Raw genomic sequence first — 17,173 nt, 5'->3', positions numbered from 1 at the left:
CTGAAGGAGCTGTCTAGAGTGGAGGAGGGCTGGCCTGCTTCTGAGTCCCAAGTTGGACGCAGTTGCTTGCCTGGCTGTGTTGCTGTTACCAAGTACCCCTTGGATCTGACCCACTGATGTCTGGAGAATGGTGATTGTGTGGTTGGCCAGGCAACTCCAAGGACAGCTGGTGGGCAGGTAAACGAGACAGAGCGGGCAGGCATACCTCATTTGCCGAGGTGGGCAAGTAAAGAACTGTGAGTGTGAGGACAGTGTGTACCAGGCACAGTAAGCAGCTACTCTCGCCCTCATTCCCTCGTGTGCTACCGAGGCTGTGGCTGGCAGTGCACCAAAGTCAAGGCTAGCAGCAGGACCAAGGACGTGGCTGATCTCTCACACACAGCCAGGAGGCCACCACAAGTGGGTATGTGACAGAAGGAAGGTGGGCAGGACACCTAGACCTGAGTAGATGGGAACTAGCTGGATAGGGTGATGGGCTGAAGCAGCACCGTGATGACTACGCCTGCCTTTCGGGCAGGGGCAGAATCTGTGATTTCAACTTTTCTGAGACAGGTTCTCACGATGCAGCCTCAACTGGCCTGGCCGAGAACTGGTTACACACACTGCGCTTTCAACAACCTCTAAATACAGAATACTGTAGGACCTTGGGGTGTAAGCTGAGGCAGGAAGATTGCAAATCTAAGGCCAACCTGAGCTATAGACAGAGTTCAAGGCTAACATGGGCACCTCAGTAAGTCCCTGTCTCTAAATAGAAAGTAAAAGGAGAACAGAGTGCCTGCCTAGGCCTCCAGAAAGGCTGGGAGTGTGGCTCTGTGGCGGAGGGCCTGCCTACCTAGCATGCAGGAGGTCCTAGGTTCCATTCTCACACCACCAAAGAACTAAACAAAACAAAAGACCTAGAATACTTTGGAATGCAAATTAGACCTTGTCTACAAACACCGATGTAAGTGATGTGTTCATAGTGACAGCTGCTCAGCGCATCTTCATTTACCAATCTTTAAAAAAACAAAAACCATATACACACACACACACACACACACACACACACACACACACACACACACACACACACACGGAATCCCTACACTGTATTAAATTAAATACCCATCAGTGATCCTGAGTTATTCAAAGGTACACAGAAGCAAAGAAATACACATTTTGATAGCTTACTGACTTAGAGACTTTGGGCGTTCAAATATTTATTTACTTAGTCAAAGGTTTTGAGAGTGCTAAGAAGTGTAAAAAAACGGATGGATGTAATCTGAGAAATCCAGAAAGTCTCAGAGATACACCACAAAGTTGCAAGGAACAGTAAGTGTTGCACCTGATGTGTCTCTGACCACCACAACAGGCAGTGTCCCACCCATGAAAGGGGTCAGACGGACAGATGGATGGGAACAAGTCACTGGACAAATGACAAACAGGAATTATTTTTCTGTGAAATTCTGCTTAAAATACATAGGTCACGCTGGGCATAGTTTTTAGATGGAAATGGAAGCTGGTTCCTGTTTCTGCAGGGCACAGACAGCCTGGCTACAGACATCATAAGTGGCCCAGCCACACGTGATGCAGAATGGACTGGCCACCCTCTGAGCTGGCCACCCACAGCTACTAACCAGACTCTTCCCCAAACAGCCACACCAGGGGCATGTGCCATGCTGGTACCATAACACCATCCCAGAGACAGGAAGTAAGGTTGCTGCCAGTGATGAACAAGCCCTTGCAACCCCAGATTTCCAGCTACACCACTCCACTCCCAGCATGGAACGACTTCACTTCTGCTGCACCCGTTTGTTTACTTTGAGAACTTGTGCCTACAACTGGCCAGGCCATGTCCCAAGCACCCTTCAGGGATATGCTGCTCCTCTTTCAATTAAGAGGGATCCCTTCTCAGGTGCCCACTTTGTAAATGAGACCCCAACAGGTGCATGCTTCTTGACCCTTCCCCAGCTTGCAGGGCTTACCCAGCTACCTATGGGATCAGCTTTGGTACCTCTGGCCTGACCACTGAGTAGCTGGCACACATAGCTTGTCCTTTCCCTTCCATGGGCTGTGCCACATATTGACCCCTGGCAGAAGTCTGGCGGCAAGGTGCCTGCCATGCTCCTCACCATCCTCTGGGCACCTACTCCCTCTGGACAAGGCCAAAATGCCCCAACCCAGTGGGCAGAGCTTGGCGGAGACTCACGGAGTACAAATTAAAGAAAGATAAGTGGAAGTGACCCCAGATCAAGAGTGGAGACAAAGGAGCCAGCATGTCCCCTCCTGCCATGGAAGACCATGCCTTGGGGACAGGGAGCTGCTCTAGCACACGACTCATTTCCCAAGGCTGACACGGACTTCCCTCCAAGTTAGGAGGAGAGGTGCCTGTGGCTGCAGGAACTGGCATAATGCATACGCAGTGTTGCCTACCTTGAAGATGAGGCAGTCGGACTGGTGCTCGGCGTACTGGGAGGTGAGGCGGTATTGGCTCTCGGTGGTCACGTCGATCTGGTAGCCAGTCAGTGTGTAGCACACCTTGCGGAACTCCTGGATCTTGGTCTGGAAAACCTCCTTGAGCCGTTGGTTCTTCAGCTCGGCACTTTCCACTTGCTTGCGCAGCTCTGCAGGGAGGGGGCAGGGTGTCAGTGTCACCGGGCACTGGTGTGACAGGGAGGATGGCCAGGGGAAGGGGCAAGGAGGAACCATGGCCCAACTGGAGTCCCCGCTGCCTGGGGATGCCTGAGGCTCGTGTCCATCTGTGAGTGCTGAGGAATCAGGAGAAAAAGGACAAGGAGCCAGAGAAGCAGTGTGACCTTCTGGGCAGCCGTAATGAAGTCGCTATATTAACAACAGTACTTAAAAAAAAAAAAAAAAAAAAAAAAAAAAAAAAACAGCCCAAAACACAGTACTCTGAAAGGCTGATGCTGTGACTAGATATGCTGCTGGCAGAAAGACAAGACCTAACAGAACATCACCCTGGTCACTGTTAGGAAGCGCTGTGGGACAACTGGTCACGCTTTGGTGGTGACTGGTCCCAGCTGACCAGCAGGTAGCAGAGCCTGCTAGAGAAGGAAGAACCAGAGGTCCATGTCTGCAGTGAGGGCCAGAGTCCCCAAACTATGCTGGGAAAATGGACCATCACCAGACTACAGCCTGAGCTCCTTCTGTCCTGGGGTTGGTCACCTGTCCTGCAGAAGCTAGCAGAGCACTCAGAGAAAGAGGTAGACGGAAGTCCACATGCTGGCCACCTGAGACCAAAAGGACCCTCCTTGTCCCTCAGCAAGGTCTGGTTGGGTTCCAGACAACTCTGCCTAGAACCTCCTCCCCAACCTCCCATGTGTCTCTTGGAGTATCATTCAGGGCAGAGCACCACCTCCCCAATTGCTGCCATCGTTTACTGGTGCTCAGGGAGAAGCCAGCTGCGCAGCAAAGCCACCAGAAGCACACACAATTACCATGAATCTCTCACCCAAGGTGCCTGCTGAGTAATTAAACCCTGATTTACGCCCCAGTTAATTACCAAGCCTGGCTCCACTCACACACACAGGGACTGTCTCGAGCTGGGCGCTTCCTGGAAGTCCTGCATGGAGTTCACAAGGGGATCCCCACAGGCCTGGGCCATCAGGTTCAGGCAGTGGGTGTGCTATGGGTCTCCCTTCACTGTTAGGAGGGACTGGGGTTAGTCAACATTGGCTGTGATATGTGGTCAGGGGATACAGAGAAGACTGGGCACTTCTGAGGAGGGTGCTCCTGAGCAGTGTGGGGGGAAAGGGATCTCTAAGTCAAGAGAAACTCAGAATCCAAGGGGCTCTATGGACCAGGCCCAGAGCAGATCCCTCATGGGCCTATAGGGAAAGATTAGGAGAGGAAAGGTATGAGGTGGGGCATATTAGGTCAGGCCTGAGGCAGGGAGGAGAATGAACCTGTGCCCTGCACACCACAGACCCAGAAGGTGGTTAGTGCATACAGATGGGATGGCCTTCTAGAGATCAGTGAGGGCAGGGGAGCCTGCTTTCCATGAGAGCCACGTGGGAACCAGAAGCTCTGAGCAACCCCAAGGAAGACGGAGACTAGGGAGGCTGAGTCCCATTCGGTTCCGCCACTTCTGAGTCTCCACACCATCTCCCAGGAGAGCGTAGCATGTGGTTGTCCCCAGATACGTCTTGAGGATCTAGCCAGGACGATCCCTGCAGGCCAGTCTAAGCCAAATGCATAAACTCAAAAGCTGCATGGCCACTGTGATATGATGGCGGGTTGTCATCTTCTCTGAACTGAAGGACTCCCTCTGGGGGGGAGGCCCCTTAGGTACGAACGGAAAACTTCAGTAAGTATGGAAAAAGACGCAGTAAGTACGGAAAACTCACAGGGACCCGGAAGTAACCAAAGCTTAGAAAGCTCAGAAAGTCTTAAGATTCTCCACTCGCCCTCCATGGGTCTAGAAGCAGTAACAACTGCTAGGGAGAGGAGACTCTCCAACCGGCCGAGCTGCCCTGCTTTTTGGTACTGCATCTCCTGAGTCACGGGCGCTTCACATAAGGAACTGCTCACTCACGTTCCTGTTAGTAACCCCAATACACTCGCTGCGTTACTAACCTAGACTTGGGTGGATTGTTCTGTTGTTGGTGCCCTATCTAGAATGGACAGGTTTTTTTTTTTTTTTTTTAATGTCCCCCAGGAAAATTCACACATCTCCAGATGAACATGCCCCACCTCCATTTCACAAACAAGGAAACTGAGGCCCAAAGAGCATAACCACTGGGCCATGGAGCTAAGGGGATCCAGCAGAGCTGCCCTCACCTTCGCTGTCCCTCATATTCTAGAATGTGCAGCCCATCCAAAGTGCGGGAATCACACTCTGAGATTGTGTGGTTCTGGTATGCTGGCATGCTGGTACCAGGGGCTGTGAAGAGAAATGGCCTGACAGACCCAGCCTGTAGGCAGAAGCTCACCTGTGGGGCTGTCGCCTGGCTGCTGGCCCTGCCCTGTGGCTCTTTCATCCATTACCCAGCACAGAGGCCGTGGCAGACATTGTTATCCACAGCGAGAGCCCCTTCAACACGACACAGGCCCAGAGCCTTGATTAATCGAGTGATCAGACTATGAAAATGAAAGGTTAATTGGCAGCCCTGACCCAAAGACTCTTCCTGGCATCCCTTGGCCCCTCCTCCTGGAGACAAAGCCTTCAGTGGGGGAAGAAATTCACTAACCACACTTCCCAGGGATGTTCCAGCCATCAGAGACTGCGATAACAGTTGACAGAGTTCAGACGCCCAAAGGGGAAGATTAAATCTTGGGACCAAACACAGGCTGACCTTGAGGAAGAAAATGGGCTCTTCTGTGCGGTCCAGATCTCCGAGGCAGGTGGGGGGCTCAGGTCCCTGTGGGGGTCGGTGTGCTTCTTGGGAATGAATGGAGAGGTGGTGCCTGGCCACATGCCAGGTACTCACAGGCACGGTTGTGGCCACAAAGGAGGAGCACCTACTACTGTTGGGTTGGGAGTGGAAGCCACCTACTTCAGGGAGAGGGTGAGGCCAGTGGGGGAAGGAACGACAGACAAGATAAGCAGGAGGTGATGCCCAAAGCCTGGAAACAATCATTTGATTTGGGGTGCTTCAATTCCTTGTTATTTCTGTGGCTCGGCGGCGGCTTACATAAACAAGAATGAATAATTCACTTGGATGGTTTGGATTAAATAAATAAAAGATGGGCTCCACCTTGGAGGTGTCATTACTCTGCTGCCACTGGCTGTCACTCAGTCTCTTTCAAAAGTGACCAAGAGCAGAGGTTGCTTTCGGGCTTCTCCTAGGAGGCCAAGGGCTTAGGGTCTGCAGTGACATCCTCTGGCCTTGGGGCGATGTCTTCAGCCACTCATGAGTGTGCAGGTAACACCATGGGGAGAGGGGCAGAGTGGTAGCTGGGGTGAACCAGGGGGCTCCAGGCCACAAACCCTGGGCCTCAGGAAGCCCGGACACAGAGAAGGGCAGCCTTGTTCTGGGAAGCTCTGGGTGCTCTTCCATCCTGACACAGGCCTTTCTGATGGCCAAGTCCCGCCATGCTGCCAGGAGGAGGCTGTGGCTGCTGCCATTCTCCATCTCTGGGCCAGTGTCCCCAGTGTCCCCAGGCAAGGCTGTCCATGGCCTCCCTTCCTATGGCCCTCTCAACAAGGACAGCCCTGGCTGTCCTATAAGCACAGGAGTGGGCAGGTGACACATGGGAGCCAGGGAAGGGATGTGACTGCTCATCAGAACCCAAGCCAGACTGGATGGTCAACAGAGACTATGGGGCCAGAGTGGGTCCTGGGGCATACCAGGCCTCGCCCCCAAACCCTGTTTGCAATTCCGGGTCCGGCCTGTAAGCTCAGGCGGGGGGGCCTGTTGGCCAGCTCCACTACTCTGGGGAGGCCACAGGATGCTCTGAGCTGACAACCCTCACTATCTCGGCCCCATGCTTGCCCTTTTGGACGCACAGGAGGCAGCTGTGAAAGTTCGGAGGAAAGGACACAGGACAGAAACAGCCTGTGCTCTACCAGATAAAAGCTAGTGGGGATGTGCACTGCTGCTGAAGAGCAGAGATGTCGGGAGAATAAGCACTTATGGGCTCAGATCTCTCGAGTCTCAGCTCCTGGCCTCAAGTCTGCAGAATGGCTGATATTAGTGGGGCCAGAAGGCCACATGTGAGGTAGACACAGAGAAGAGGGAACCGGAGAGAAGATGGCCCTGGGGCTCACAGCAGTCACACCATCTGCGCCAGTACAGTCTGTGGACAGAAAGGTGGGTGCTGGGTGTGGTGTGGTTTTTTTTTAAGGTTTATTTTTATTATTTTAATTATCTATATATGTGTGTGTGCCTTAGTGTGGATATGTGCATTTGAATGCAGGTGCCATCAGGAAGAGGGAACCTCAATTGAGAAACTGCCTTCAGACTGCCCTATGGGCATGTCTGTGGAGCACTGTCCTGATGGCTAGTGTGTGGGTGCGTGCATGCTATCCGGCGGCAGGTGGGCCTGGGATACAGAGGAAAAGTAGCTGAGCAAGTCTGAGAGAACAAGCTGGTCAGCAGCCTTCCTCTGCTTCAGGTCCTGACTTGGTACCTCTCTTGGTGGTGGACTGCAATCTGTAAGGCAAACAAGTGCTTCCCTCCCCAGCTGCTTTTGGTTAGTGCTTCATCACAGCAGCAGCAGAACAAACCAGAACAGACTCGTCAGTCCTACACCCTCATGCTCATCTTCACCAGGCTGCTGCAGCTCTGGGTCACGACAGTGCCAGCCCTTATGACCCTGGGTCAGCTCTGCAGGAGGGCAAAGGAAAGCCCAACTGTTTCCTCTTTGTGGAGAGAATCATACACCCTCCCAAGAAAACTACTGAAGGGCTGGTGATATGGAGTACTTGCCTGCCATGCATGAGGCCCTGGGTCTGATCCCCAGCACTGCATAGTGGCAAATGCCTGTAGTCTTAATACTTGGAAGGTAGAGGCAGGAGGATCAGAAATTAAAGTCATCCTTGGCTACATAGTGAGTTATGACCAGCCTGGGCTACATGAGATGCTGTTTCAAATTGCAAACCAAAAAACAACATGCCAAGTTCCTAAGGAACTGAGAGGCTGGGCAAGGCTCTGGTTTTTAGTCATAGCGTGGGAGACAGGTTTGCTAGAGCCCTGTCTGGCATGATACACCTCCTTTAGTACCTGGCAAACAGCATCACAGAGCACTGGACCTTCTTGGCTCAGGCAAGACATATGATGAAAGAAAGGAGGCCCCTGCGTGACTACGGGGACCATCAGGGCAGGTACCTGTGGTGGCAGCAAGAGCCTACACAATCCCCATCAGAGCAGAGCACTCGCTGTTCTGACCCCGGGCTGCGGCCCCAAGAGGACTAGCCAAGCATAAGAATCCGAGCAGAGGTGACAGATGGCCCACTGCGTCTCAAAGCCCTGAGGACACTGACAACCCCTCCGGAGAGTTTCAGAAGGTCAGGCATGTCGGCCAGCATGGAAAACCAAAGACATGAAAGAACATAGCACAAAGGTAGTGTCCTCACCTCCATGCCAGTTAGGAAAGATAAGGATGGGTATGCTGAAGAACACAGGTGAGAGCTCAACATGGGTTCCATCAGGGGTTGAGTGTGGTGAGGGGTACACATGTGTATGCATGTGTGGGTGTGCATGAGTGCATATGCACACTCATGCTGGAGAAAGAGAATGCAGTCCTCCCTTCTGCTGAGAAGACAGAAAAGTCACGCACCTAAGAAACAGGTGTCTCAGTCACTGGTCACTGCTCTACTGCTGTGAAGAGACACCATGACCAAGGCACTCATAGACTAAAGTATGTAGTTGGGGGTCTGCTTACAGTTTCAGAGGGTGAGTCCATGATCGTCACGGCAGGAAGAATGGTTGCAGGCAGGCAGGCAGGCATGGTACTACAGATGCCGAGAGCTTACATCTGACCGGCCACAGGAAGGCAGAGAGACACCTTGGGCCTGGTGTGGGCTTTGAACTTCAAAGCCTACCCCAGTGACACACCTCCTCTAGCAAGGCCACTTGCTAATCTTTCTCAAACAGTTCCACTAACTGGGGACCCAAGTATTCAATATATGAGCCTGTGACGGCTGTTCTCATCCCGACGACCACAGCGGACGAGGCACAGCAGTGCAGGACAGAGTGCTACGGAAGGGAAATGAGGCAACCTGTTACCACGTTGACTCGCAAATGAAATAACCTACGCTGGAGTGTGAGCGTGTTGGAAGGAAATACACTCAAGTTCTCTCACAGCCTGGAAAGCAAATGTGCTCACACAGAGGCCAGCAGGAGACCAGCATGCTATCCTCATGGTGACTGAATGTCACTGTGAATGGGCACTAACCATGATGCAGGAAAAGGGCTTCTTCGAGGGAGATGACAGGTGAGGATGACATCACCAAGGATGCCCGGGGCTATGTGGCCTCTTCCCTCCTTCCAGGCTATAATGCTATGGGATAGGAGCAGAAAGGAAGATGTGGTCCAATGGAGCAGTGACTACCCCAATGCCCCTGGCATCTCCTGATCAGGAGCTAGAAGCAGCTTTTTGAAGACTCCTTTGAAGATTCTGGGCAGAACCATTTTTCCTTCTGAAAAGTGAATAAAATCCACTTAAGCAAAGCTGGGATTTTCAGGCCTTGCAAAAATCACCACAGTACTAGAATATCACACGCTAAGCGAACACAACTTCAGCCCTCCAACCTTAGGCAGAGGTGCTGTTTCCAGCTCACCCAGCCTTGAAGATGAAGCAATAGACAGAGAAGGTCATGGTCTAAGCTTCTCCTGATGCACTGGCTGTGTCTGGGAGTCTATTCCTGTCTCTCCTGTGAGAGATCCCTGTGCACCATGGGTTGAGGGCATGGTTGACTCTCTCCTCTGTCTGGTCATGTATCTGGACAATCCTTGGTCTTTGGTCTCTGCAGACGCATGGACACTGACCAGAAGGGATGGTATTTCAGGATCACCAAAGTAAGGGGACCTTCCCTGTTTGGCCATGGTCTAGGGTGGCAGCTCAGGCTTCCACATGAACCCCCTCCTAACTTTACAAGGGAAGGAGTTGAGACTTGTCCTGCAGTGTGATGACTGGGACTCTGCCTGAGTCTCTGCTTCTAGACCTGGGGGACTGGTGGCTAGCCATAGAAGTTTCTGGGACTCATGGCCCGGCTGCACTAGGCACTGGAGGTGCTGGCCCTGTTCAGACCCAAAGCTGATGTGCATCTAAGGACTGAATTATTCATGCCTTGCTAACTTCCAAACCATTCCAGTTTTACATTTTTAAATATTTAATAATTAGCCATCAAATATTTATGCAATTTTATTAGCAGCTGTGGAGGCCGGGCACTGCTGTGGCTGTGACAGGGATGTCTGTGCCCTGCTCCCTGTGGCTGCCTAGAGAGAGTGGCAGCAGGAGATGTCTCAGAGCACTGACTTAGGGCCTGCTGGGTCACTATAGGCTCAACTTTCTGGGACACCACATGGAGGGAGGTGGCTATTAGCCCACCTCAACCCCAAACTTCAAGTAAACAACCAGTGGAATGGCTGGCAGGTGGAGGTAATTTGCCATGCCAACTAGGATTCTTTTGGGGTCCTCCTCCCCTGAAGCCATCCTGCAGAGCGACAGGTAGGGCAGCTGGTCTAAGATGGGGAACAGTGGTTCCCAAAGTGGCTAGGCCATCACCACCCACTAATCAGGTCTCCTGCTGCCCTATGGAGATGGGGTTGCTTTAACTCTACTGATGCCACAGGCCCTGAGGTTTGGTCCCCACCACCAGCCTGTGTCCCCTGCTGGGCCGGAAATTGCATGGTTTATACCAGCCTCAGTGATGCTTGCTCGCCCTGGAATTATATGCAGATGAGCAGAATGTGTACACCCGCCTGGCTGCTGGCAGCCGCCCCTGGGTAAGCTCTGAGCGCCTTTCAAACGGGGCATCTCTGTGTGATTAACTGCTCACTCCAGCAAGCAGCTTGTCACCTTGCACAAAAATGATTTGAAAAGACACTGGCAATTACAGCCCACCAGATTACAGGGTGGGAGAGTCCCGGGGTGACAAGCGGGCGCTGATATCATATTCATTCTTGTAAGACTCCCTCCCCCACCCCAGGGACAGAGCAAGAGAGGCCCTGCAGCGTCAGGCTGCACAGTCCCTGTGGCAGCACTCTCGGCAGTAGAGGAACGGCAGCCCCTGATGCCTGCTTCTCCGGGTGGGAGAGACATTGCATTGGATGTGGAGACAGACCAGAGGCCTGGAGGATCAACATTACCCAACCCGGGTCTCCAGGATCATGGCATTCCCCAGTGACACCCACAAACAACCTGGGTGCCAGGTGATGCTACTTCAGGTGCCACCCTGGGGTTTGAGCAGGGCTTCCGCCAACAGCTCAGGCCTTGGCTCAGAAAGAGCCCTGGCCACTGGCTAGCAGGGCTGAAGTTACATGGTCCTACATGTCTCTTACTGCTGACTCCACCTGTTGAGTCATTGGCTGGCCCTTCCTCTCCTACATATGGACCCTTCCTACAGCAGGTCTCTCTGCCCTGTGGCACAAGCCTGAGGTGCCCAGCAGAGGCTCCTTCAGTGACAAGCAAGGGTCATACATACTGCTGTATTAAATCTGGCTCAGGAAAATAAGGCTCAGGGGTTGGGGCCAAATTACATGCAGCCCCATGTGGAGCTGGACCGTGGCTCTGCTGTCTCAGCACCACCCAACAGGCCTCCCTCCCCAGCCCATCTGGCACATGGGGAGCTTTGCTTGGGTCCATCAATCCTTCCTCATGACCCCAGAGGTAGGTGTGCCCTGAGTCCTAACAGATGAACCCCTACTTCCTGCTCTATTATACACCTGCCAGTTACCACCTAAATGGAGAGCTCCCCTGCCAGCAACCAAAACTGCTGTAGGCTATAGCCCCTGTCAACTTGCCACCCACCTTTGCAGCCTTTGTCCCAGAAAATGGAGCTCCCTTGGATTCCTGTAGATCCAGCACAAACCCAGAGGCCCCCAATCAGATGCTCGACAGCCACCAAACCCCCCACATCTGGACTATCCCTGCTTAGAACCTGTTTTGCTAGAGCTGACTGCCCTCCTGATCAGATGCAGATCCAGAGTGGGGTGGGGTTTCCCTTCCTTCCACTGATGTGGAAACCCAGCCCTCAGTGCTGGCCTGGCTTCTGCCACTCTGCTGTACTGCAACAGGTTCACATGTCTGCCAATCTACAAGTGGCCCTGGACTTCTGCCTCTGACAGGGGACTGTGCTTGGTGGCATACTTCTAGAGACAAGCCCCAACCTGTCCAAGTGCATTCCTCCCCAGCCTCCCTTGAGCTTCTGTACCTCTGGTGGACATGTGTGCTACCCTGCTTTGAGGGTCCATTTCCTCCACTGTACAAGTCCCTGGAGACAGAGACTGGGCCTCCCTTGGGGAAAGCCTAGCACCCACAGTGCCCGGGACACAAGGTCACTGGGAGAGGCTCAGCAGCACTAAATGAGCTGATGGGCAGAAGAGGAGGTAGGCCCACACTCTCCAAAGACACTGGGGCTGGGTGGCCTGAAGCAACCTGTGACCCCACTTGAAGGTCTCTAGAATACATATCTATAGAGGACTATATGGGGAACCAGGACTGGGGAGCCTTGGACACACAGGCCATTAGAAGGCAGAGAGGAAGGCTGGGAATGTGGCTTAGTTGGTATAGCATTTGCCTAGCCTGCGTAAAGTTCTGGGTTTAAGCCCCAGCATGGTATGAACCAGACATGTTAGTGCACACCTACAATCCCAGCACTTGGGAAGTAGAAGCAGAAAGATCAGAAGTTCAAGGCCTTGAACTTACATGTCTCAAAGTTAAAAAACAAACCAAACAACACCCCCCCCCCCCACAAAAAAAAGAAGGAGGAGGAAAAGGGCAGAGCAAGGCCTGGCTGGCTGCAGGTGCTCCTGCCCGCTACACCACTGCTGGAAAGCACTGCGGGGGTAAGATGCACTGCAGAGGGCGAGGAGCTTTGCAGAGTGAGATGCCAGTCAGTACTGCTCCAGGACTATTTTCCACCCACAGCCTCTGTGGGCAGCGTGTGAGCCTCCTTGACAGGCCATTGGACTACAAGCTTACCCAAGGGCGGCCAGCCCAAGAGCTGGGGTCCTGCCTTGGCTCTAAAGGCCAAGTTTCTCTTTAGAGGGCTCTGTACTGGGAAGTTCTGGCAGGGATGTTAGTAACAGATGAAAAGAAGGGAGAGTTGGGGGGTGTTGAAGGCATGCCACAGTTAGGGTAACACTGAGGGCCAGATGGGAGGCAGCCTCAAGGAAGCCACCCTGGGATGAGGGCCACTGCAGGCCCCAGCAACTCCTGTCCTGGGTATGGTGACTCTGACATTCCTTGTAAGCATGTAGTAGGGCTATGCTCCTTGGAACTGATGACCCCTTGCCACTGGATCTCAGCTGGGCAGTTCTAAGAGGTCAGGGCTGTATTTGGGTTGCAGTTTGGGAGAGGTCATCTCCAGTCCAAGATAGGCAGAGGGCTTGAGGACCCAGAGAAAAACCATCGGCTATGGGGTCAACTTTGGTGATGGAAGACTGAGCTCACAGCAGTCTGGAGAACACAGAGCTCCAGCTGCCTGGCTCTTTTGAGTGACTGTCCTCTAAGCCCAATAACTGCCATCATGGGAAATTCAGCTGTGACCCCTTCAAAAGGATCATCCCAGTTGGGTCTGTGGACTGTTTACATCCCACCATAGAGTGATGGAAGGGTCATGAGACCCTCACCTGAGCATCCAGCTGCACCCTACCACCTGTTATATGCAACTCTGCCTTAACTGGACTCAGGGAGGAGCCAGAGCAGCTGTTCTCAACCTGCACATCAGGTATGTACATTATGATTCATAACAGTAGCAAAGTTACAGCTATGAAGTAGCAATGAAATAATTTCATGGTTGGGGTCACCACCACATGAGGAACTGTATTAAAGGGTCGCAGCGTTAGGAAGACTGAGAACCACTGGGTTAGAGTGTATAGGCTGGGGAAGACAAGGGGAGGGAGGAATCCATCTATGTGGCTAAGCAGAAGCTCTCATCCCTGCTGGGTAAGGTTTTCCAGTGCGGCCAGTTGGGGAATAAGCACCCAGGCCCCTGTAAGCAGCCCCTAACCTAGTCTCTGAAAGGATGCCCAATAAACTCTTGGGGTCTCTGGAGTAAGCTTTGGTGAAACTGTGCTTCAGTTTGTCACTGTGACCTCAGGAGAAGGGACAGAATGTGCTTATGACCCCCTGGGAAGGACTTCAGCAACAACCTCCTGGCAGGCAGAGCCCTTGTGCTGTGGGCCTACTCCCTGCACTGCTGCTGCCTTCTACTGCAAGGGCCGACGAGGGCCGGGGAGGCTCAGACACGGCTGCCTGGCATAGCCTCCTCACCTGTTCTTATTCTAAGAGGCTGGAAGTCGCTTCTGACAAGTGTATCATGGAGTTGGGGAGATAGACAGTAGCATGAGGACCTGGTTTCAAATCCCCAGTACTCATGTAAAAAGTCAGGTGTGACCACACACCTATCACCCCAAAGCTGGGAGGGGTGGAGACAGGGGGAATGCTGGGGCTTGCTGCTTGCCAGCCTGGCTCCAGGTCTTTGAGAGATTCTGCATCAAAGGATTGAGATGGAGCATAACAGAGGAGGAGACCGGACAAGCTCTTCTAGTGTCTACATTCATATGTACACGTACAGGGATACGCACATGTACACACACACACACACACACACACACACACACACACACACACACACACCAGCCTATTTATGTCCTCTAGCAGAGCCACAGCTTTCAAAGAAAGGTTTCACACATATAGATAACTAGAAACCAATAGGCATGACCCCATCACATGTGTATACACATCCCCTCCGTTTCTCCGCCTGCCAAACACACTTGAAGCAGAGAATCACATCACAAAGCAAGAGAACACAGCTGTTTCACCATGAACTTCAAGAAACTTCTTTCCACAGGCATGCAAGGCAGGCTGTGTGCCAAGAGAAGCCTGGGGCTGAGGCAGTGGCCTGCCGTCCTCTGGACAGCAGCTTTGATGGAGCCAGAGGTGGCGAGGACTAGTCACATCAGAGCCACAGCACTGGAGTCACGGCTACCCGAGGCTGAGAGCTGGTGATCGGTTCTGCACGCTGACACTAGGTGTACAGAAACCACGATTCCCTGGAAGGCAAGCTCCTTTTGGGGGTGGGTGTTGCTCAGAGCTCATCTTTTATTGACGGAGTCATTCTTGAGTCAATCTGTCTGCTCTTGGCGAGACAAGAGTTTTAAGTCTCCTTTGTCCTGCTCCCTGGGATGTAGCAGTGTATTAAAAACCTGCTAATGCATGTTATGGCCTCGGACTTGATACAGAACCGATTCTTCAGAGAGCAGATTAAGGGAAAGGCTACAGAACCAACGCAATGGCTGCAGCAGCTCGGAGAAGGTTTTGGAAGGACCTGAGACCTGAGACCTTGCACACACTGGGTGGTAAGGACCCAGGCAGAGCCAGAGGAAGGCCACGGTTAGGCCAGAGAGGACCCCAGATCTGAAGAGGGGCCTGGGGATTCCAGTCCTCCTGTCACACACTGGCCTGAAGAGGGGACAGGGACTGGGTGGGCTGGAAATCAGCTTTCAAAGAGGCAGCAAAGGCGGTCCTCACGCTCCTTATGGCCCGGGGTCCAGAGGTGCTGGTAGCCTTGGCCTATGATGGCATGAATGTTGTAATATGTTGATGACTAAACACAGCCAGAGCTGGGGCAGAGTCCAGGTTGTCTGGATTCTATTAGATGGAGCAGGAGAAGGGGTCTGCTGGCTCTGTGATTGTATGCATGTATGTGTGTATGTGTACATGTGTGTGCATGCCTATGTGCATGCCCTATAAGCATGAACATGTATGCATAGGTCAAGGACAACCTTGGGCGCTATTCCTTTTGATCTGAGATAGATTTCTGGGGCTCACAAGATAGAAAGAGACAACTGATTCATGAAATCTGTCCAATGACTTCCACATGTGCCACCCCACACACAGTCAGATGCATACAAAATAAAGAAATAAAAATATAAGTCATAATGTTTAAAAAAAAGTGAGTCTCTCTTGGCTTGGGGACACTAAATAGGGTAAGCTGGCTAGTCAAGGAGCTCCAGAGATCCATGTGTCTCCATCTCTTCAGTACTTGGGTCTTAAGCTCAGATTTTTAAATGTGGGTTCTGAGGACTGACCTACTGCTGCTGGCAACTTGAGAGTTTACCAGCTGAACTATCTCCCCAGCCTCCCACTGACCTTGATCCCACCCTTAGGAACACTGCTCAAGGCTCCCTGAAGCCTTTGCAGTTCTTAGCTTTTTAATAAGAACCACCTGTCCCTTTATAGAGACAACACACAGAGCACCGTCACTGTGGACATGGATAGACCGTCACACACAGTGGATATGGAGAGACCGTCACACACAGTGGACATGGAGGGACTGTCACACACAGTGGACATGGAGGGACTGTCACACACAGTGGACATGGAAGGACCATCACAGTGGACATGGAGAGACCGTCACAGTGGACATGGAGAGACCATCACACACAGTGGATATGGAGGGACCGTCACAGTGGACATGGAGAGACCGTCACAGTGGATATGGAGAGACCGTCACAGTGGACATGGAGGGACTGTCACAGTGGACATGGAGAGCAGGAGCCCCATTTCCTGGGTGTTCTGCTAGAGCTGACAGATCTGTGTGTCATGGTCTTCTCCATGCCATCTTCTTACACCATAGCAGAGGGTCTCTTTTGCAGAGGATGGAGCATCAAGTGCTGGGTGTAGTATGTGGTGGGAGACATCAGATGGCATTCAGACTGGCATGGAAGTCCTCGCTGCTGTTACCTGAATTTGTAGTGTGAACAGGAGCAAAGAAGAGCAGGGAGATTCGGAAAGTGAAGCTTGACCAGAAAGCTCATGCTACAGTGGACGCGGATCTGACAGATATGACCCTGGGCATCTTGAAATCAGATGGGCTGTGGGGCTCCTCAGGAGGTGCTCAGAGATCTCTGTTCCCTCATAGAGGGACAGCTCAATGGCTCACTCACCCTCTCCCCAAGGCCATGTAAGCAGTAAACAGTTGCTGGGGAGGAGACTCCTCAGTGGAGCTGCTGGCAAGCTGTGCTGGGAGATCCAGGGTCACAGCTTGCAAGAGGCATCAGCATGCTAGGGTGAGCCGTGATGCAGCTGTTGGCATCACCCATGTAAGTAAGTCTCCACCCACATTCCTGTAAGGAACCCCAAAAGACTCACTGGCTCACCAAACTGGACTTGGGTGGAATTATCGCTTTGGTCTGTTATCGCTACCTGAATTTGGGGTGAATAAAAAGTCACGCACTACACCTGTTTTCAAAGAAGCCAGAAGGAGAGAGGTGGCTGACTCGGAAAAGCACCCCAGAAGGGCAGGCAATCCTCCAGAAGAGGTCCAGAGAACCCATGGCCTCCGCTTCAAGTATAACAAGGGATGGGTCGCCAGGATGGGGTGGGACTGTGGAGAGCTGGCCAAATACATTCATCAAGACAGAGTGATCCTGGACAGAGTGAACCCACATCATGAGTTGATCTTCAGAGCCAGAGAAATGCAGTTTTATCATTATGGTTGTTGTTGTTGTTGTTATATCTCAGGCTGACCTCCATCTCACTAGGCAACCAAGGGTAAACT

General features: G+C 52.4%; 1 protein-coding gene across 1 annotated transcript in view; it reads right to left on the bottom strand.

Moving 5' to 3' along the window:
* The window catches only part of Mad1l1 (mitotic arrest deficient 1 like 1), a 288,272-nt gene that overhangs the window by 52,117 nt on the left and 218,982 nt on the right, over positions 1 to 17,173 (bottom strand). Inside the window, exon 16 of the mRNA XM_036172339.1 lies at positions 2,413 to 2,603. Within this exon, the coding sequence (XP_036028232.1) occupies positions 2,413 to 2,603 (191 nt within the window). The remainder of the gene's footprint in view (positions 1 to 2,412; positions 2,604 to 17,173) is intronic.

Source organism: Onychomys torridus, chromosome 22 (genome assembly GCF_903995425.1).
Source record: "Onychomys torridus chromosome 22, mOncTor1.1, whole genome shotgun sequence".
Lineage (NCBI taxonomy): Eukaryota > Metazoa > Chordata > Mammalia > Rodentia > Cricetidae > Onychomys > Onychomys torridus.
The sequence above is the reverse complement of the archived record's forward strand: the minus strand, read 5'-3'. Positions and strand labels throughout refer to the sequence as shown.